At 43.1% G+C, this 22,773-nt stretch overlaps 2 protein-coding genes across 2 annotated transcripts; both read left to right on the top strand.

Annotated features, from left to right (window-relative positions):
- The first annotated feature begins 798 nt into the window (after positions 1-798).
- Positions 799-7,252, top strand: LOC123424396 (replication protein A 70 kDa DNA-binding subunit C-like). Its single transcript, XM_045108005.1, has 2 exons — positions 799-1,327; positions 4,515-7,252. Exons 1-2 carry the CDS (start codon positions 1,020-1,022, stop codon positions 7,027-7,029), a joined length of 2,823 nt encoding a protein of 940 aa, XP_044963940.1. The 5' UTR covers positions 799-1,019; the 3' UTR covers positions 7,030-7,252.
- An 8,073-nt stretch (positions 7,253-15,325) lies between these two features.
- Positions 15,326-15,969, top strand: LOC123407133. The gene has a single exon (XM_045100202.1). It carries the CDS (start codon positions 15,476-15,478, stop codon positions 15,740-15,742), a length of 267 nt encoding a protein of 88 aa, XP_044956137.1. The 5' UTR covers positions 15,326-15,475; the 3' UTR covers positions 15,743-15,969.
- The last annotated feature ends 6,804 nt before the right edge of the window (positions 15,970-22,773 follow it).

The following is a 22,773-nucleotide window of genomic DNA, read 5'->3' as shown; positions in this document are numbered from 1 at the left end:
AGGTCCGACCTTGGCATCCCGGGCACGCCACATTGCCACGTCGTAGGCATGCACGACCTTGTCGATGGTGGGGTACGTGCCAAGCCAGAAGCAGCGGCCGACGTCGGAGAACTCGACGTCGAAGTTGCCGGACGGCTTCGCTCGCACGTCGAAGAACACCATCTTGTTCTTCGGGAGCTTCTTCAACGGGATGGCGACACCGGGGTGTTGGCGGTTGCGCGGCGAGTGAATCGGGGCGGCGCCGTCGGGAGGAGCGTCGTGGCGGCGACGGAAGAGTGCCGGGTTGGCGGGGGTGGCAATCGGTGCGACGGTTCAAGGGAGAGTGGCAACAGGGTGGTAGGCGACCGGATCCGACGCGGGCTGACAGCAGCGATAGTGCGGCGGGCGAATCGGGGTGGCAGCAACTGTGCGGCGGGTAAAAAGAGAAAGAAGTTGAGAAGAAATGAAGATATTTGACAGTTGTCGTGCGACCGCCGGTTTTACATCATCTGAAGGCGGAGATGCAAATACATCTCCAGATGTTATATTTTACATTTTCCTCAAGGAGGTGATGTAATTTTTCTACATCTACATTATTTGTTAGAGGTGGGTTTTTTGACATCGAAAGTGCAAAAAATAACTATTTGTACATCTACATCATCAAAGATGCTTAAAACATCTTATATTAATTTATAGAGGGAGCACCAGTGTGGTTTTTCTGGAAAAACAAGAAAAATCAAATGTTTCTCAAAGAGTGGCAAACGCGAAGACAGTTCTCCTGCGTTTTCCCCCGTTCCCGGGCATTCCCAAATTGAAATTCGGCTCTCCCTCCATTTCCCTCCGGGCCGAAACTTCTCAAAACACCCACCGTGCAGCCGGTCCATGAACCGCCCACCGCCCACCAATCCCCACCTCACAAACCGAGCCCTCCTCTCTTCCCGTACACCGCCGCCACTCCCCCATCCCCCACCCCACACCACCAACGGCAAAACCCTCCCCCAAATTCGAAACCTCCCCTCCCCTCCCCTTCCGCCGATTCGATGGAGGCGCCGCCGCCGCTGACGCCGGGCGCGGTGATGGAGATATGGGAGCTCCCGAACGGGCCGGCGAGGTTCCAGCCGGTGCTGCAGGTCGCTGACCTGCGCCCCGTCGTCGCCAAGAACACGACCGCGGCGGCGGCCGCGGCGCAGCACTCGGAGCGGTTCCGCATGCTGCTCTCCGACGGCGTCCACTCCCAGCAGTCCATGCTCGGCACCGGCCTCAACGACCTCATAAAGGACGGAACCCTCCGCGTCGGCTCCATCGTCCACCTCACGGACATGACGTGCAACACCATCCAGAAACGCAGGTGCGTCAACCGACATTTATTCTCTCCCTTTGGCCTCGATTGGATCTTGATCTGCTTGCCTGTCTTAGTATTCCGCTGTCGATTTGTCCGGGGCACCAGCGGTTTCAGCAAAGATGGTATCTTTGTGGTAGTTTCTTGAGTTGCAGGTAGGCGCGTATAGTTGGTGCCTGCCAGTGGTAGATCCAGGAATTGAACTCACCGGGGCGAAACATCAAAGGTCTAAAAATCTTAACGTGCAAATGCAAGTCCGCTGAACCAAAACTTGTAAAACTCAAATCCAAAGCCAGATGCACTCAAAAATTAACATAACTAATGCCTAATGGTTCAAAATAGTCCAGGATTCTCAACAACTAGGTGATGCAACCCCAAGAAGCACAAAAGACAACATAAATGTCACAGAGAACTGTTAAGTATTAACATGGACTTTCGCTGCTTGAGCCATTCATTCCCTCGCCTTAGTGTCCAACTCCCAAGTCCAATAGGTAAGAAAAGTTTGAAACAATAGATAAGAAAAGTATTTACCCTGAGTTCTGATTTTACGTAGATGGTTTGGTAGATGGCCTCTACGGTTCCTCAAACCATGAATATGTTCAACAATCTTCTTGTCATCAATTCGAGCAAATATATCTCGCTCAACATAGCATATCACCATGTCATTCAACCAATAGTCAGATATCTTATTTCTCAAATCTGTCTTTATGATATTCATGGCTGAGAAAACTCTGTCAACTGATGCCATTGCTACTGGCAAAGTCAAAGCAAGTTTGATGAGCCGATAAAGCAAAGGAAATTGTAAATGCTCCTTAGTTCCAACCAACTTGAGAGCAAGATTAGCAAGACTATAACAACCACAAAAAACAGCAAACCTTTTCATCATATCAATGTATATCTTGAGCTGACCATCAAAATGAAATTGTTCTTCTTGATTGAAGTCAACTGAGTAAATATTTCAACCTTCTAATGATGGAAGCAACTTACCATTTTGCGAGAACTCCTTGGGTAACTCCTTGCTCAGTGGCGGTGCCAGGGGTGTTCTGTGTAGTCAGTTGACTACACAGGGTTAAGGCAAACACAGTAGAAATCGTCTAAAAAATAATGTAAAATTAATCGAAGTACAACTAAGTGACATCACAATTTTGAATTTGACATCGCAACTTTGAACTCCTGGCTTCGCCACTGTCCTTGCTGGAATATTCTCATTCATATTAGCCATTGGCATCACTTTCTTAACACAAAACGAAGTGGCAGCCTCCAAAAGTGGCCCCCATCCTTCATCCCTCAGCTGCTGCAGTAAACTTTAGCATGCCAATTCAACATCTCACGAATACTACCCATGTTTCTTGAAGTCTTAGACTCATCATGGCCATAGAAAGCAAGTCCTTGCCTAAGAAGAAACATGAAAACACCCATAACAGCTAACAAACATTCTGATATTGAAGATGGCCCCTCTCAGTTTGAGTAGTAATTGCATATGCCACACTTTGCTTCTGATTCTTGAAATTCCCACAATGTCGTTTTGCACTGTTGGGAGCACTCTTTATCGAACCTACATGAAGCCTGCAATATTCCACTGCCTTCTTCCAGTTTTTATACCCCGTCCTGCTTGATGATATTGCCAACAAACTTTTATACATGGCTTGCTGACTGCTTGAAAAGAAAGCAGTAAAAACAATATGCACGTTTTTCGTCTACACTGTACTCTAGCCAATCAAACTCCTCAAACGATTCCTCTCTGAATACCATATTATCTGTATTAATGTTGCGAGGAAAATCATGCCCAAGTGGCTGACATGGACCATTCTTCAAATATTCCCTCCTAAGTGCATCTCTAATTTCTGGGGTGTATATTCTCCAATTTGTTTCCGAAGTCTCGGATCAGGTTTGATGTCAGCTTGAGTAAACCCTTGAATAGGAGCTTGCAAAATGTTAGCATCAGAGGCCTCATTAGCCACTTCAGGTTCAAGAACAGGAGCATGTGAAATATTTGCATAAGATCCTTCATTAGATACTTCCAAGTTCATGAACAAATTCAGGTTCATTGAACACTTGAGCAGACTGCACTTGTGGCTCAGTAATTGTGGGAGTTCCAAAATAAGCAGCTATTGGTTTCATTTTCTTATTGATTCCCTACATTACAACGTCACCATGTTCAATAATTGGCTAGAAAAGTAGAAATTGAAGGTGAATATCAGAAGAAACTGTATTTGACAGGATCATTGTACAGCTGCTGTTTGCGCTTGCTGCCTTTGCAAACTGCAACTCTCTGTTTGCGGGAGCTTGATGCTGTGATGTGGCTGCTGCCTACCATGCAGGACGCGACCGGGACTGCTGCTTCTCATTCGCCCATTGGTAGATTTGCAGGTGCCTGGTGTCCGCCGACGGCAAGGGCTAGGTTAGGGATTGCGCTTGCTCTGTTGGGGATTTCCTGCTGCGTAGTCAGCTTGGGTGTGGGATAAGCTGCTAGCTAGTTTTGGGCTTTGGGCATGGGTTGGCAAAATGGAGTGGGGTTTGGTGTTTGATGCAGTGCTATTTTAATGAATGTGTTGAACGTTTCATGTTGATCTAATCATCTAATGCCAGTAATATGCATAGCCTGCTTGGAATCTCATTCTTCTGAGGACCCTAAGAAAGTTTGATTTCATATTCTACTGTGGTTCAACATGCCGCTGACTGTCTGTGAGCACACTATTGTCCAATACACACTTAGCTTTGCATGTTTTACCAAGCTACCATTGACAAGAAAGCTCCATCCTTCTATGATATATAGTTTTCTGAGAACCACCTTTCTTATGTAGGAATTTATAACCCATGGTATCATGTTTGTTGCAGAAAAACGGGAGTTCTATTTTGTGCCAATGCTTATGGCCTACGATCTGTCATTTTGATTGTTGATTGCAGTGTCAAACTAATGAAACAATTTACATCACGTGTTTGGAACCTTGCTTGTTCTCTTTGTGAAAACATGAAGGCTGTATTTTTAATTCTATAGAATAAGGGGCATGTGGATGTAGCTATTATATTCTCCGATCTCTTCAAATTGCTCATATTTCTGTACCGTTTTATGAGCTGAGTGTGTTTCTAGAAAACAAAGTTTCTGGTAGAATTAACCATATAACTTTAAAACAATTTGATATCTGTATTTGGTTCTCTAATCAGTTGACCTGCAATTCTTTTCCATTGCATTCAGGATCGTTATTGTTGTCAAACTTGAAGTTCTTCAAAGTGAGTGCGCCAAAATCGGGACACCAAAGGTTTATGAGAAAAGCTTACCTGAGGGACAGGAGCCTAGCTTACCAGCCAATGCTGCTCAAACAAACAGTGGAAACTATTCTGGTGGCCCAGGCATGCTGGGGTCTACAGTTGCCCCAAAGGTGGAGCAGATTGGTAACAATCTGTCATATGGTAGAGCCAACAACAGGGGCCCAGGCGTTGACTCTTCAATTTGTCAGCCTGTTCAACCTGGCGCTAACAATGTGTTGTCTGGTGGAACTTATGGTACAATGTCAGCACAGAACACAATGAATGCCTATGTGGTGCAGCCAAACTCTCATCAAAACCAAAGTTCTGCGCTTCCTGGCACAGGTGGGGGCTTTGGCCCTCCTGGCAATATATATGGGCCCCCTGCACAGCCTTCATATCAGCAGCCACCTCCACCCCATAGAAATAGTGGCCCAGCTGCTAAGAATGAAGCTGCTTCTCGTGTTATTCCAATTTCTGCACTGAACCCATACCAACGTACATGGACAATAAAGGCTAGGGTGACTGCGAAGGCTCATGTCAGGCACTTCAATAAAGCAAAAGGTTCAGGAAAAGTCTTCTCCTTTGATCTCCTTGATGCACAGGGTGTAGAAATTCGTGCAACATGCTTTGACGCGGCAGTTGATCAGTTCTATGACGTAATTGAGGTTGACAAGGTGTACTTGGTATCTAGGGGATCACTAAAACCTGCAAACAAGAGGTTTAACCCTTTAAACAATGACTATGAAATGAACCTTGAGCCTTCATCATCTATAGAAGTTTGTTCTGGTGATGATAGCAGCATCCCTAAGCTGCAGTTCAATTTCCGGCAGATCAGCGAAATTGCAAACATGGATAAAGATACCACGATAGACTTGCTTGGGGTTGTTACTTCAGTTAGGCCTTCTTTTACAGTAATGCTGAAGAATGGCGGGGAAACCCAGAAAAGAGTCCTTCAACTGAAGGACATGTCTGGTTGCAGTGTGGACATAACCTTTTGGGGTAACTTCTGTGATGCTGAAGGTCAGCAACTGCAGTCGCTGTGCGATTCTGGTTTGAATCCTATACTTGCACTCAAATCTGGCCGTGTAGGTGAATTCAACGGCAAAACAGTGAGTACAACTAACTCAAGTTTGTTAAAAATAAATCCAGATTTCGCTGAAGCTAAAAGGCTGGGGCAGTGGTACATAACTGAAGGAAAAATTGCTGCCTGCACTTCTTTATCTGGGGAAATGTCAAGCATGGGCAGGACTGATGTCCGGAAAAAAACTGCACAGATCAAGGATGAACGCTTGGGGCAATCAGAAAAGCCTGATTGGATCACCGTTCAAGGTGCAATTTCACAAATCTACACTGATAATTTTTGTTACCCAGCATGCACCACAGAGGTTAATGGTAAGCGCTGCAACAAAAAAGTCATAAATAATGGTGACGGGATGTGGCTATGTGAGAAATGCGAGCAGAGCTCTGAGACGTGTGAGTATAGGTACTTGCTGTCATGTCATATCCAGGATCACACTGGGTTTACCTATGCTACTGCGTTCCAAGAGTCTGGCCAGGAGATAGTTGGCCTCCCAGCACAAGATCTTTTCAGGATAAAGCATGAAGAGCAAGACGATGTACGGTTCGCAGAAATCATACAGCAGGTCCGCTTTCAGCAATACCTATTCAAGCTGAAAGTCAAGGAAGAAGTCTATAATGATGAGCCACGTGTGAAGTGCAACGTTGTCAAGGCTGAAATATACGACCCAGCGAAAGAGAGTCGTTTTCTTCTGGGGGCGATTGATAGCCTTTTGGTGGAGGATGCCTCAGGCTCGTCCCCTGGGCTGAATGGTGGTCCTGCTGTTAATACTGGTTTCATTAACTCAGAAGCTGATCAGAGTGTGCCAGCTTCCAACAATTCCTATGCCATGAATATGGGTGGCCCAAATCAGTTTGGGCAGCAATTCAGCGCATCTCATGGGATGCCATCTGCACTTTCAGCAACACCAGCAGCAGGTAGTGGTGGCTTCGCGGCTAATTCCTATGGTCCTCCAGCTGCATCTCGTGGGATGCCGACTGCACCATCAGTGACACCAGCAGCAGGTAGTGGTGGCTTCGCGGCTAATTCCTATGGTCCTCCAGCTGCATCTCGTGGGATGCCGACTGCACCATCAGCGACACCAGCAGCAGGTAGTGGTGGCTTCGCGGCTAATTCCTATGGTCCTCCAGCTGCCAATGCCAGCTCAGGCTTGTGCTTCAAATGTAACCAGCCTGGGCACTTTTCTAGAGACTGTCCAGGACAGGCTGCCCCCTACGGTTCTTCAGTTGGCGGCAACGCCAACACTGGTCTGTGCTACAAATGTAATCAGCCTGGTCACTTTGCGAGAGACTGTCCGGCGCAGGGTGTTGGCCAGGAGCGCCAGATGTATGTGAATGGCGCCGCATCAGGAGGATACAACAGGCAATCCTATGTTGGTAGCTAAGTAGTTTGGCCGATCACTTGTTTTCCGTTGTCTATTTTAGTACTGCTTGTAGTATTTTCATGTATTTGCACTACTTGATCTTGATTGTCAATAGCTGTTGACTGGATAAGGAAACTAGTTTGCTACTCCCCCCGCCCTATAATACTCTTAAGACCTCTTTTGACACTATGGCAGTGTAAAAAATATCTTATATTTTGTTAGAGGGAGTAAGATGTTACTATGACCAATATTATATATTGATTGTAGTAACATCTTATATCGTGGGACGGGGGGAGTATTGTAAAAAGAAACCGGGGAGGGGCTCATAAACCCACATGGTATATAGTTCTGTTAATATACTTGTATGCTGCAGGTCTTAACAATACTTTTTCCTCTGATACGAATGCTACTGGGGTGGAGGTCTGATATCAACGCCAACCTATATCATATCTATCCCTTCATGCATTTGCATACTTACATATTTTTAAATTTCGTAAAAGGGTCATGGTACTACAAAATGTTAATTTAGACATACATAAAATTGAGGAAAAAGGTTATATGTAAAAGATGATAAAAGTTCAAAAAAAGGAAAAACATAAGAACATCTCTTTGTTTTGTAACTTAATAGTGCATCTTTTTTGTACATTATACAATGAGAATGCTTTTTCATGAATTTCTGAATATGCGCCTAACTAGTAAGGGGTTCATATGAACATATGTTCATAATATTAGCTTCCTCCCTATGTTTGCTGTGTCTGCTTTCTCTTGGCATCCATCGCCCACTGCCACCGTCCTTCTCTTTGTTTCCTCCCCACCCTGTTGTTCTTCTCCTTGATCATCCTCGTCTTGATGTCGATGCCACCCCCGCCGACGCCGCTCCCATGTAATGAAGGTATTGGTTAACCACGTTCCTGCTCCATCCTCTCTATTTCCATTGCCTTGCTGCTGGGTCAGTTCACTGCTCCTTCCTCTCTTGCCCCTCATCCCTGCTCCTCTAACAACTCATCTATCAGAAGTGCTACCAGATGATAAAGGGCGATTTGATGGCATTGTTCATCGAGTTGCAACAAGGGACATTGTCCACGTTTCTATTAATTTTTGGCATCATAACTATGTTACCAAAAAAAAAAAGAGGACGCGGTTCAAATTCAGCAATATCGGCCTATTTTCCTTCTGTGTGTGAGGTTCAAGTTTTTCAAAGAGGCGGAAACAAATTGTATTCAGTAGCAGTAGCAGTCATATGTGGGAAAGTGTTTTTCTACACCCAAGCTCAAATGAGCTCGGGTGAACAATAAATTTGAAAAATATTTTTAAAATGTTTAAAAAATTCCAACTTTGACAAATGTTCTAATAGCTTGTAAAATTTCAGTACGAAATCACAGTTTTTTAAGTCGTGGCCAAAAAGAAATTAATGCTTCAAAATGCTTTCGAAAGTAGCATTTTCAGAGTTTCATTTTTTTTTTGCCACGACTTTACAAATGTGATTCCGTGATGAAACTTTGAGAGCACTTAGACCATTTATCAAAGTTTGCCGATTTTTTTTCAGATTTTTACAATATTTTTTGAATTTATTGTTTATCCGAGCTCATTTGAGCTCAGGTGCAAAAACATCACATCCTCATATGTGGGGCTATCCAAGCTATTTTCCCATGCAAACCGTTTGATGAAAGAGCAATGTCTCAAGTCCATATTCTCAGTAACTGAATAAACCATGAAAGGCCAATGACCAACAAAATTGCCATTATTTTTCTTGTTTCATTGGTATATAATATTAAAATCACCACAACAACCATTAATCAAACCAAGAGATACTTCTAAACTAGCAACTTTCTCAGTCACCACAACCGAAAGTAGATTAACTGAAAATAGGCTTATTCACGAAAGGATGAAGCCTCATGCACCACCAATCCTATGACTAGGTCGCGACCCATGTCGAGCGAACCTTAATTTTACCTCAGATGCTTATTTATTTGCACTTGTAATCACATCAATCTCGATAATGCAATGTGAAACCTTAAAATCTGTTCTCCTTCCCCACCTTGGTGGCAGACCAGCCACCCGTTTTCCAAAGCTGGAACTTGACACTTGGAACAAATTCTTGTAGCTGCTCCCTACCTTCTATGTACCATAGCAGGCAGCTTCCTGCTCTTTGCAGGTTGATATTGTCTATGCGTAGGCATTTGTATCAGCCCTACATAGACACTAGCAGACCATAGATTCTGCATACACTACTAAGTAGCATGGGTGCTTAATTTCAAAAAGGGAAAATATTGTTTCAGACGAGCAACGTCGTTGGAGAATCACCTTGATTCCAGACGCATGCAACACCTGCCGGCGTCAAGTCTTCCGATCCGGTAGGCATCTGATGCATGCACACCGCGCCTTCGTTGCTTTGCGCTTTGCGGGTAACTCATGGTTCATGGGTAGTAGTGATTGTATATGTCGATCGATATTAACATCAGCAAAGCAGGCGAAGATGGAGCAAGATTTGGACCAGCTAACTAATTTCTCAGTGCTTGACAAACATGACCCTTGTATTGCTTTGAAATTTAAAATATTTAATTTTTGTAGATCCAATCTCTTGCAATCACCCTTAGGATCTTGGGCCCCACACCACGTGTAAGCAACTGAATATCAAATGATCAACGCGAGCGGCGGAGCCAGGCCTAGGACAGTTGAGGCTATAGCCATAGGCCTTGTAACAATAGTCTCTTTCACAATTTGTTCTTATCAAGTACTTCCTTCGTCTTAAAATAAGTGTCCTTGCTTTAGTACAAAATTTATACTTCCTCCGTCCTAAAATAACTGTCTCAACTTTGTACTAGCTCTAGTATAAACTTGTACTAAGCTTAAGACATTTATTTCGGGACGGAGGGAGTACTAACTTAGAATAAAATTTACGTCACTTATTTTGAAACAGAGGAAGTATATATAATCACTATGTTCACCACTCTAGCTAGCTTAGTCTTAGGCGTAATCCGATGTTAGCTGAGCGTTGCATGCTTATCTTTATCTTTACCTCTTTACCTATTAATAAAACACCTATTACTTCTGTGGTACGTCATTTAAATTGCCCTTGAAGTTGGCTTAAATTATCCACTATGCCACCCATAAGTCAAAAAAACGGTTTAAATTTTTTCCCTGTCAAAATCGTTGCACGCTATCCTTCTTAAAGCCTGAAACCGTAATTTGTTGTTACCATGTGTGAGGCGTAGTGGCTGGTGCAACTCTCCTGCTCTCTAGGAGAGCTAGGTTTGATCCCTGGTTCAAGCACTTTTTCTCCCCCTTTTATCTCTTTTTGTTTCCCTTTTCCTTCTTTTTTCAGTTCTTTTTTTTTTCTTTTTTTGCATAAACTTTGCACAAATATTAATCATGGATTTAAGAAATGTCAAACTTATAGACAAAAAAGTTTCCATATATACAAATAATGTACAGTGCATAGGGATCATAAATAATATACTTTTCTTTTATTTTAAAAATATTGATCATGTATTTTAAAAACTTTAAATGTGCATAGAAAAATGTTTTCGATGTATAAGAAAAACATATACAAAAATATACAATGTGTATGGAACAAAGTAGACATAAAGAATATAACTTTTCAAAAATGTTAATCGTGTATTTGGATAATGTCAAACATGTATATAAAAAATGATCATGATGCATACAAAATATGTAGACCGTGTATAAAAAAAGTAGACATAAAAAATAAATATGTTTTAAAAATGTTAACCATGAAATTGAAAATATTAAACGTGTGTATATAAAATATTTCTGATGTCACCCGCAAAAAAATATTTCTAATGTATAAAAAACTGAACAATGATGCTTATACAAACTTTACGTAAACCAATGACTTAGCTTTGATTTTTCGTATTGTTTTAAACTGTTTTTCGGATGATTTTTTTACAGTATATCGATGTTGATATGCAATCTTGAAGATTTGGCATGCATGTACTTACAAATTTATTGTTTTTGATGGAGCTGTCTAATATGTTTGCAACCAAATTAAGGCTTTACTTTGATTACAAATGCATACACTTAAATCAGCAAGACAAAAATAATGCTCTTGTGCATATGCTAATTAATAAAGCATACTTTGCTATTTCATCGTCATGCAAATATTTGTGGACATCACCGAGGAGGAGAGAGACATGCAACTTGAAACATCAAGTAAGATCATGTCCATGCTTATTTATTATATGTTTATTAATAATATAAGTTCACATGACATAAATTTAAATTGTTTGGAATACCTGCACGCAATATTCCTTCATGCTTTGATTTCTTGATTTGTTAATTAAATATGCATCGAGTTGGCGTATACTCCCTCTGTAAATAAGCATACTGAATGTACTGAATTTTCTCTCAGAAAGAGAGAGAGAGAGGGATCTTAAAATGTGATGTCATTTGGAACTAAAAGACGTAGACCTATTAAGGTCTTGAGTCGTGATTATTGTGTTAAGAGTACATGTTATTTTCTCTCCTGTTGCAACACACGGGCTCTTTTGCTAGTGAAGTATGACAAGAGCATTATATTGCCCTGACAACATCACCCGTCGAAGGTAGCATGGCAGTATGAAAATTTATAGAGTGAGAGACAAAGCAGAGGAATCTTATAGCAGGAACAAAAGGGAAGATAACATAGCTTTTGCTTCAACTTTGTTAATAAGTAGGAGTACTACCGAACTAAGCACTGTTTTCCGCTAAAGATTTTTATTGCAGGTGCATACTACCGAACTAAGCACTGTTTTCCCCTAAAGAAACGATTAAGTACTACCAACTTTATTGGACTACCAGATGTTTATCACGTTGAGAGAGGATTTTGAGCACCCGGATGCCTAGGCTATGAACAATAACACGAAACAAATAGATTTTTTTTACAAAAAAATCTGAAACTTTGCAAGATCAAAGATGATCAAACTTTTCAGGTGCTTGCAAGTTTTCATGTCAAAGAAACATTCGAGGAGCTCTACACAGGAAAAATATTTTATTACTTTAAATTTTGAGAACTTTTAACATTGAAATCTGAAACTTGTTTGTACACCTTTCTCTACATGATATTTTGGCATGAAAACTTGTAAAACCTACAAAGTTTAATCATCTTATATGTTGCAAAGTTTCATATATTTTTGAACTTTTTTTCTATTTTATGATATTACTGTTCACAAAGGGTGCCTAGGCACCCGGGTGCTATTAGAGCATCTCTAGCAGACCCCGTATAATGCCCCGATCCGCAAAATAACTGCTAAAATACGGGTCGGGGTGAGAAATGCTGTCAGACCAGACCCCGCAACCGTGTCCGACCCGTATTTTTTTACGGGGCGCGGTAAAATGCCCACCTCGACCCGCGAAAACGCAGGTTCTCCCCCCGCCCCGTCGGTGCCGTGTATATATCTAGAGCGGTTGCTTGGTGGGACATTTCATCCCGCGCTTTTCCTCACCTACTGCCGCCGGGCGTCGCCTTTGATTCCGGCCATACCAGCCGTCGGGATCACGACGGCGGACCGCGGCAGGCCCTAGATCGACCCTCCCACGCCCTCGTGCCATGGCTGGCTGGAAAGCTGCAGATCGACGGCTGTTTTGTCGCGGCCACCGGATTTGGCTTTTCCAGCCACCGGCGGCTGCGCCAAAGCCATGGATTGGTTGGGGGAGCACCTCGCACAACCCCGGCAAAGCGCCAGCACCGCATGAAGGTACTGGTTCATTCTCTAGTTGACGACGTTGGTTTGTCGGCAAGGACTCTTTCGACCGTCGCCCGGACTCGGTGGTCACACAGCGGCTCGCCGGCTTGCCGATGCCGCTCATACAGTGCGATGACTGCCTAGAAACAGTGCTGCGGCTCACATCCAACACACGGCAGCACCTGGGATGGGTATTCTTCAAATGCAATAATGACGTGTATGCTCTTCTTCCTTTTCGGCTTTGTGAACTTATTTGGTTAAATTTTGGTAGCTTATTGAGGCGTTCATCTGTGTAGGAAGGTGGATGCTTATTTTGGTATTGGAAAGAAGAATACATCGGTTTATTGATAGAAAAAAACTTAATAAATGTTCGTACACTCCTTAGTATAATTGAGGCAAACGATGCAGCTACATGTGCAATTAGAAAAGAAATTAGAAGGGAAGCAACGTCTAATTCTATAGAATCGAAGTTGAAGAATGAAGAATGCAAGATGAAGAATCCCCAAATCAACAATGAGTGCATGGAGAAGACGTTGATCCAACTAGTGGGAGCAGTTATGAAAGTTGGATATCTTCTAAAATGCATAATTGTGGTTCTTGTTTTTTCTGGTCTTACTGTTTTAACAAAGATTTGATGAATTATGATGTATCAAATGCCTTTTAAAGAAAAATAAAGAAATGTGTTTTCATGCCTAAAAATGTAGGAAATAACAGATTTTATGGACCGGCGTGGACGGCGGCTTAGCAGACCCCGCAAACTGGACCCGTTGCGGGTCTGCTCGGTCGCCGGCCACGCAGGCCCGTAAAATCGTGTTTTCACAAACTAGAAATGACTTTTGCGGGCCGGCTTTATACGGGGTGCTAGAGATGCTCTTACACCTTTCTCTTATTACGTTTGTAAACCCTGCTAGTGCAATCAACAACATTTTAGTTTCTTTCTTTTCCTAAAGAAAGTAGACAACAACTTTCTCCTTCAACAAGTTACATGCTGCACATGGAATCTCTCCTGCCCAATTAGTTTGGTAGCGGAATCAGATTAGCCGCAACAACTCACGCGATTATGTATCTTAAAATCCTTGACTACTGCAGCCATTGAACCAAGTGTTGCATGCTTTTCCCGTGTTGCATTAAAAATCCTTGACTGCTGCAGCCATTGAACCAAATTTTGGTTCGGAGTCCACTGACACAAGAGATGCGAAAACATGCAATGAATTGCTCTCAGTCTTAATAATTGTTCTAAACGAAACAACGAAATTTCTCCTTGATTGATTAACCTACTCACCGCAAAAGCCTGAGCTGAGCTTGTCAGCTTTCTATGGAGCTTTGCAGACGATTCGATCAAATTGGCATATTTTACATGCTCGTACACTTGCCATACGCAGGGAGACACCATCTAGCAATCGGGGTCATCTCACTGTCGCCACGCGTCTAGATCAGCTCTCTACTGCTTCAGTGGAGGCACGTCTTTCTCACTTTTAAGTCTTTAAGATCGGGCGCCATGACTTTCAGATGGAGCGGGATGATGATGCCTCCACACCAATCACAGATTCCACTGGCGATGCAATCATACAATGTTCGGCAACGGCGGAAACTCAAAAGCACCGGGAAATATGAATATCTTCTCGCGGTGCTTCACATGGTCGATACTGAAACCGTAGTAACAAGTGTTTTCCTTCCACAAAGATGAGTGTTTTTCTTACTCATCACCTCTAGAGTTGTGGGTATTAGTTAGCAACCCCAAGGCTTGTGATTTTGTGTTGCCTCGGCTCTAAATGTTGTGTATTTACTTGTTGATGATTTACCTGGTCTTAAATTTCAGTTTCAGAAATATTCGAGAGGTTGCCGACATCACCAAATTTCACTGAAATTCAGTTATTTCAGTTTTCATTTTAGCCAAAGGGTCAATATTTCCAATTGAATTTGATGGAGGTCCAGTCAAATATTTTGAAATTTTAAAAATAAATGAGAAAGATGTAACAGCTCCCGGGTTCGTAGGCACCCTTCATGAACAGTAAACTAAAAAAATAAATAGAAAAAAAACTGAAACTTTGCAACATCAAAGGTAGTCAAACATTATAGGTTTTCGCAAGTTTTCATGTCAAAATATCTTGTAGGGAAAGGAGTACAAATAAGTTTTAGATTTCAGTGCTAAAAGTGCTCAAAACTTGAAGCACTCAAATGTTTTTCCTGTGTAGAGTTCCTTGATTTTTTTTTCGGCATGAAAACTTGCAAGCACCTAGAAAGTTTGAGCATCTTTGATGTTGTAAAGTTTCAATTTTTTTTCATTTTGTTCATGGAGGGTGCCTAGGCGCACAGGAGCTAAAAACCACTCTCAAAATAAATTGAAAACTATTTGAATTTGTGCGTGCTATCGAAATTGCTGAAATACTTTGATCGAGCAACTATTTCAGTATGTATCGAAATTTCTGAAATTTGAACGAAATTACACTGAAAGTGAAAACCATCAGCTTGTCGATAGTTTACATGCAGCTTGAGAGTTGCAACATCGTGGTAGTATAAGGGAGCGCAGACCCATAGACCCAATGGCTTTTACTTTTATTGTTCTTTCATCGTCTTAAAGAAAATCTCCACTACAAGGACGACAGGGCAGCGGCTGATAATTGTGTCCCTACATACTTAATCCCACTACTGAACATTCCAGACAACAAACGACGACACCTGCTGCTTGCTCCTGGCGGCTATAAATGGAGGTTCCATCATCCCACGCCATGGAAGCCAAATCCTGATATCATATCTCCTCCCCCGCCCACAAAAACACAAGCATGACTCGCGCCATGGCTGCCACCGCCGGCAACGGCGACGTGTGGGTGGAGAAGGTGGACAAGATCAGGTACGTCTACAAACCCGTCACCAGGCCTTCTGTCTCCCCAAACCCGAGGCCGGCGACGGTGACCAAGAAGCTGGCCGCTGCCAACGTCGCCATCTCCAGGAAGAACAGCGGGACGACCCTGGTCCGCGGCGTGGCCTCGCCGGAGGACATCGACGACTACATCGCCAGGAAGAAGAGGGAGTTTGCTCTAGGACTGTAGCTCAAATCGATTTCAACCCCACGATGGCATGATCATGAGCTAGGATGCTTTAATTATTTAGCTATGAAAGTTGCCTCTCTGCTGCTGCAGCTGTAATTATGTATGGTATGGAGTTGGGTCATGCATCAACTTAATTAGCGTGTGCATCATAAGTTCTCAGCATATTTCATCAGGTCTTGTTCTTTTGTGGCTTGTCTGAATTAAATTCTAGAATGTTCGAATGGTCATCTCAGTTTTCTGAATATCTTGAATGGCTATTTTGGATGCTTCATCTCAGCAGGCAGAGACTTGATCACATCAATTTTCGCATGATCGTGAGACCCCACTGAGTTTTGTATTCTGCTTTCTGTTGCCCCACGCTAGCTGGAGTGGATAGACACCAGACACCTTGATGCGAATAAATCTTTTGGACTCGATTAAGCAAGAGGATTCCTCCCCTTAGGTGATCGATTGTGATATTCACGCGTAGGCCCATATCTTAAACGAAACTGTTTTCAAATATATGTATGAATTTGTCTCTACCTTGCTAGTGAGCATCTCTAGCGCCCCCCCCCCCCCCCCCCCCCCCACCCAAAACCAATAACTTCTCAAAAAAATACTTGTTCGAGAAGCCCTTTACTCCTCAAAACATTCACCCTCTATTCAGATTTGAGATACTCCTACCAATTCTCCATAAACCTTTTCTCTCCACCCTCTCACTAGAATTCACACAAACACAGACCGGCTATAAATTCCCATTGCCGGCCCTCCTTCCCAATCTTTGAAATAGGTTTTCGCTCGCTTTATAAATAAAGCAAACATCTATAGAAACCGGGTTTAAAGTCTTAAATAGGAAACGAAGAAGGGGCAACAACATAAACATGTCCATGTTGGAAATATGCCCTAGAGGCAATAATAAATTGGTTATTATTATATTTTCTTGTTCATGATAATCGTTTATTATCCATGCTAGAATTGTATTCATTGAAAACTCAAATACATGTGTGGATACATAGACAACACACAATCCCTAGTGAGTCTCTAGTTGACTAGCTCGTTGATCAAAGATGGTCAAGGTTTCCTGGCCATAGACAAGCGTTGTCACTTGATAACGGGATCACATCATTAGGAGAATGATGTGATGGACAAGACCCAAACTATAAACATAGCATATGATCGTGTCAGTTTATTGCTACTGTTTTCTGCATGTCAATGTATCTATTCCTATGATCATGAGATCATGCAACTCCCGGACACCAGAGGAATACCTTGTGTGTATCAAATGTCACAACGTAACTGGGTGACTATAAAGGTGATCTACAGGTATCTCCAAAGGTGTGTATTGGGTTGGCAAGGATCAAAACTGGGATTTGTCACTCCGTGTGACGGAGAGGTATCTCAGGGCTCACTCGGTAATACAACATCACAATAAGCCTTGCAAGCAATGTGACTAAAGAGTTAGTCACGTGATCTTGTATTACGAAACGAGTAAAGAGACTTGCTGGTAACGAGATTAAACTAGGTATAGCGATACTGACGATCGAATCTTGGGCAAGTAACATACAGAAGGACAAAGGGAACAACATACGGGATTAACTGAATCCTTGACACAGAGGTTCAACCGATAAAGATCTTCGTAGAATATGTAGGAGCCAATATGGGCATCCAGGTCCCGCTATTGGTTATTGACCGGAGAGTGTCTCAGGTCATGTCTGCATAGTTCTCGAACCCGCAGGTCTGCACACTTAAGGTTCGACGACGTTTTGGTATTATTGAGTTATGTATGTTGGTGACCGAAAGTTGTTCGGAGTCCTGGATGAGATCATGGATATCACGAGAAGCTCCGGAATGGTCCGGAGGTAAATATTGATATATAGGAAAGTTGCATTTGGCTTTCGGAAAGTTTTCGGGCATTACCGGTAAAGTGCCGGAAGTGACGAATCGGTTCCGGAGTTTTACCGGGAGGGTCCACCGACCCGAGAGAGAACCTAATAGGCATAGAGTGGTGCACCAACCCTTAGTGGGCTGGTGCAGCCAACCCAAGAGGACCTATTTCGACCAAGGAGCAAAAGGGGAAAAAGGGAAAAGGGGAAGGAGCAGCCCAAGTGAAATCCTACTTGGAGTAGGATTGGAGGTGGACTCCTCCACCTCCTCTCCACTTCGGCCGAACCCTTTAGGGTTGAGGCTGCCTCCTCCCCTCCCTCCCTCCTATATATACTAGAGGATTTTGAGGGCAGCCCTAACCCTAATAAGCCACGTGCTGCCCTCTCTTTCATGGTCGTTTTCTTCGTTTGCAGTTTTAGTAGAGCTCAGCGAAGCCCTACTGGATTAGTTCACCACCACCACCACCACGCCGTCGTGCTGGCAAACTCATCTACCTCTCTGCCCCTCTTGCTGGATCAAGAAGGCGGAGATTATCATCGAGCTGTAGGTGTGCTGAACGCGGAGGTGCCGTCCGTTTCGGCACTAGATCGGAAAGGATCGTGATGAGATTGCGAGACGGATCGTGATCCGATCGCGAAGACCTACGACTACATCAACCGCGTTATATACGCTTCCTCTTAGCGATCTACAAGGGTATGTAGATGCACTCTCCCCTTTTTGTAGATGGTCATCACCATGATAGCTCTTGTGTGCGCGTAGGAATTATTTTGTTTCCCATGCGACGTTCCCCAAAAGTGGCATCATGAGATAGGTCTATGCATAGATGACATCTCGAGTAGAACATAAAGGAGTTTGTGGGCGTTGATATTCAGATTGCTTCCCTCCTTAGTCTTTTCTTGATTCAGCGGTATTGTTGGATGAAGCGGCCTGGACCAACATTACTCGTACGCTTACGCGAGACCGGTTCCATCAACTAGCATGCAACTTGTTGCATAAAGATGGCTAGCGGGTGTCTGTTTCTCCTACTTTAGTTGAATCGGATTTGAGGGAGGCGGTCCTTGGAGAAGGTTAAATAGCAACTTGCATATCACCGTTGTGGTTTTGCGTAAGTAAGATGCGATCGTACTAGATACACATAGCAGCCACCTAAAGCATGCAACAACAAATTAGAGGATGTATAACTTATTTTTGCAGGGTATGTTGTGATGTGATATGGACAAAGACATGATATGATATATTTGATGTATGAGATGATCATGTTGTAATAGTTAAATATCGACTTGCACGTCGATGCTATGACAACCGACAGGAGACATAGGGTTGTCTTTAATTATTTTGTGCCTGGTGATGCTTTGCTTTATTGCTAGTTCAGTAGCTTTAGTAGTAACAACATAGTTGACGCGACAACCTCGGTGGCAGCACAATGATGGGGATCATGGTGTGACGCCGGTGACGATGGAGATCATGCCGGTGCTTTGGTGATGGAGATCAAGAAGCACAAGTTCATGGCCATATCATGTCACTTACGATTTGCATGTGATGTCAATCCTTTTATGCACCTTGTTTTGCTTAGGACGACGGTAACATTATAAGGTAACCCCTCACTAAAATTTCAAGATAAAATTGTGTTCTCCCTGAGTGTGCACCGTTGCGACAGATCGTCATTTCGAGACACCACGTGATCATCCGGTGTGATGAACTCTACGTTCACATACAACGAGTGCAAAATAGTTGCACACGCGGAACACTCGGGTTAAACTTGACAAGCCTAGCATGTACAAACATGGCCTCGGAACACAACAGATTGAAAGGTCGAACATGAGTCATATAGTAGATATGATCCACATGGAGATGTTCACCATTGAAGCTAACTCAACTCACGTGATGATCGGACTTGAGTTAGTGAATTTGGATCATGTGTCACTCGAATGACTGGAGGAGTGCCAATTTGAGTGGGAGTTCTTAAGTAATATGATTAATTGAACTTATTATCATGAACATAGTCAATATGTCTTTGAAAATTATGTTGTAGCTCGCGCTGTAGCTCCACTATTTTTGATATGTTCCTAGGGAAAACTTAATTGAAATATGATAGTAGCAATTATGCGGACTGGGTCCATAAACTGAGGATTGTCCTCATTGTTGCACATAAGGCTTATGTCCTTAATGCACCGCTCGGTGTGCTACCCCCCAAGCGTTGTTTGTGGATGTTGCGAACATATGACAAACACGTTTTTTTTTGACTACGTGATAGTTCAGTGCGTCATGCTTTATGGCTTAGAATTGAGGCGCACAAGACTTTTTGAATGCCACGGAACATATGAGATGTTCCAAGAGCTGAGATTTGGATTTCAGGCTCGTGCTCATCTTGAGAGGTATTAGACCCCCGACAAGATTCTTTGTCTACATAGTAAGGGAGAAAAGCTCATTCGTTGAGCATGTGCTCAAATTGTCTTGGTACTACAATCGCTTGAATCAAGTGGGAGTTGATCTTCCCGATAAGATAGTGACTGACATAGTTCTCCAAAGTCACTGCCACCAAGCTACTGGAGCTTCATGATGAACTATAGCATATCAGGGATGCACAAGATGATCCCTGATTTATTCGTGATGTTTAATGCCGCGAAAGTAGAAATAAAGTAGGAGCATCAAGTGTTGATGGTTAGTAAAAATACTAATTTTGAGAAGGTCAAGGTCAAGAAGGGATACTTAATGAAAGGCAAACCAATTGCCGCTCTAGTGAAGAAACCCAAGGTTAAACCCAAACCCGAGACTAAGTGCTTCTAATATGAGGGGAACGGTCACTGAAGAGGAACTACCCTAGTTACTTGGTAGATGAGAAGGCTGACAAAGTCGACAAAAGTATGTTGGATATACGTGATATTGATGTGTACTTTACTATTACTCCTAGTAGAACCGGGGTATTAGATACCGATCCAGTTGCTAAGTGTGAATAAACAAATACTAGCAAGGGTGAGGTGATGATGTGTGTTGGAAGTAATTCCAAGGTTGATGTGATCAAACATCGCATGCTCCCTCTACCATCGGGATTATTGTTGAACCTAAATAATTGTTATTTGGTGTTTGCGTTAAGCATAGACATGATTAGATTGTGTTGATCACAATACATTTATTCATTTAAAGAGAATAATAGTTACCCTGTTTACTTGAATAACACTTTCAATGGCATTGCACCTAAAATGAATGGTTTATTGAATGTTGATCGTAGAAATACACATGTTCATAATATTGTTGCCAAAAGATACAAAGTAGTAATGATAGTATCACTTACTTGTGGCACCGCTGCTTGAGTCATATTGGGATAGAACGCATGAAGAAGCTCCATGCTGATGGATCTTTGGACTCACTCTTTTTTGAATGCGAACCATGCCTATTGGTATAAATGCATGAAGAAATTCCATGCAGATGGATCATTTAGAATCACTTGATTTCGAATCACTTGTGACATGCAAATCATCCCACATGGGCAAGAAGACTAAAGGCTTCGTTTTCAGTGAGATGGAACGACCAAGTGACTTGTTGGAAACAATACATTTTGATGTATGCAGTCCAATGAGTGCTGATGCACGCAGTGGATATCATCATGTTCTTACTTCACTGATGATTTGAGTAGATATTGTTGGAAATATGCCCTAGAGGCAATAATAAATTAGTTATTATTATATTTCTTAGTTCATGATAATCGTTTATTATTCATGCTATAATTGTATTGATTGGAAACACAATACTTGTGTGGATACATAGACAAAACACTGTCCCTAGTAAGCCTCTAGTTGACTAGCTCGTTGATCAAAGATGGTCAAGGTTTCCTGGCCATAGGCAAGTGTTGTCACTTGATAATGGGATCACATCATTAGGAGAATCATGTGATGGACTAGACCCAAACTAATAGACGTAGCATGTTGATCGTGTCATTTTGTTGCTACTGTTTTCTGCGTGTCAAGTATTTGTTCCTATGACCATGAGATCATATAACTCACGGACACCGGAGGAATGCTTTGTGTGTATCAAACGTCGCAACGTAACTGGGTGACTATAAAGATGCTCTACACGTATCTCCGAAGGTGTTCGTTGAGTTAGTATGGATCGAGACTGGGATTTGTCACTCCGTGTGACGGAGAGGTATCTCGAGGCCCACTCGGTAATACAACATCACACACAAGCCTTGCAAGCAATGTGACTTAGTGTAATTTGCGGGATCTTGTATTACGGAACGAGTAAAGAGACTTGCCGGTAAACGAGATTGAAATAGGTATGCGGATACCGACGATCGAATCTCGGGCAAGTAACACACCGAAGGACAAAGGGAATGACATACGGGATTATATGAATCCTTGGCACTGAGGTTCAAACGATAAGATCTTCGTAGAATATGTAGGATCCAATATGGGCATCCAGGTCCCGCTATTGGATATTGACCGAGGAGTCTCTCGGGTCATGTCTACATAGTTCTCGAACCCGCAAGGTCTGCACACTTAAGGTTCGACGTTGTTTTATGCGTATTTGAGTTATATGGTTGGTTACCGAATGTTGTTCGGAGTCCCGGATGAGATCACAGACATCACGAGGGTTACCGAAATGGTCCGGAAATGAAGATTGATATATAGGATGACCTCATTTGATTACCGGAAGGTTTTCGGAGTTACCGGGAATGACGAATGGGTTCCGGGAGTTCACCAGGGGGGGGGGGCAACCCACCCCGGGGAAGCCCATAGGCATTGAGGGTGGCGCACCAGCCCTTAGTGGGCTGGTGGGACAGCCCAAAAGAGCCCTATGCGCATTGGAAGAAAAATCAAAGAGAAAAGAAAAAAAAGAGGAGGTGGGAAAGGGAAGAAGGACTCAACCTTCCAAACCAAGTAGGACTCGGTTTGGGGGGGGAGACCTTCCCCCTTAGGTTCGGCCGACCCCCTTGGGAGTCCTTGGACCCCAAGGCAAGGCTCCCCCCTCCTCCTCCTATATATAGTGGGCTTTTAGGGCTGATTTGAGACAACTTTGCCACGGCAGCCCGACCACATATCTCCACGGTTTTACCTCTAGATCGCGTTTCTGCGGAGCTCGGGCGGAGCCCTGCTGAGACGAGATCATCACCAACCTCCGAAGCGCCGTCACGCTGCCGGAGAACTCTTCTACCTCTCCGTCTCTCTTGC

Source organism: Hordeum vulgare, chromosome 1H, assembly GCF_904849725.1.
Source record: "Hordeum vulgare subsp. vulgare chromosome 1H, MorexV3_pseudomolecules_assembly, whole genome shotgun sequence".
Classification (NCBI taxonomy): domain Eukaryota; kingdom Viridiplantae; phylum Streptophyta; class Magnoliopsida; order Poales; family Poaceae; genus Hordeum; species Hordeum vulgare.
This window is presented reverse-complemented; position numbering and strand designations above follow the sequence as displayed.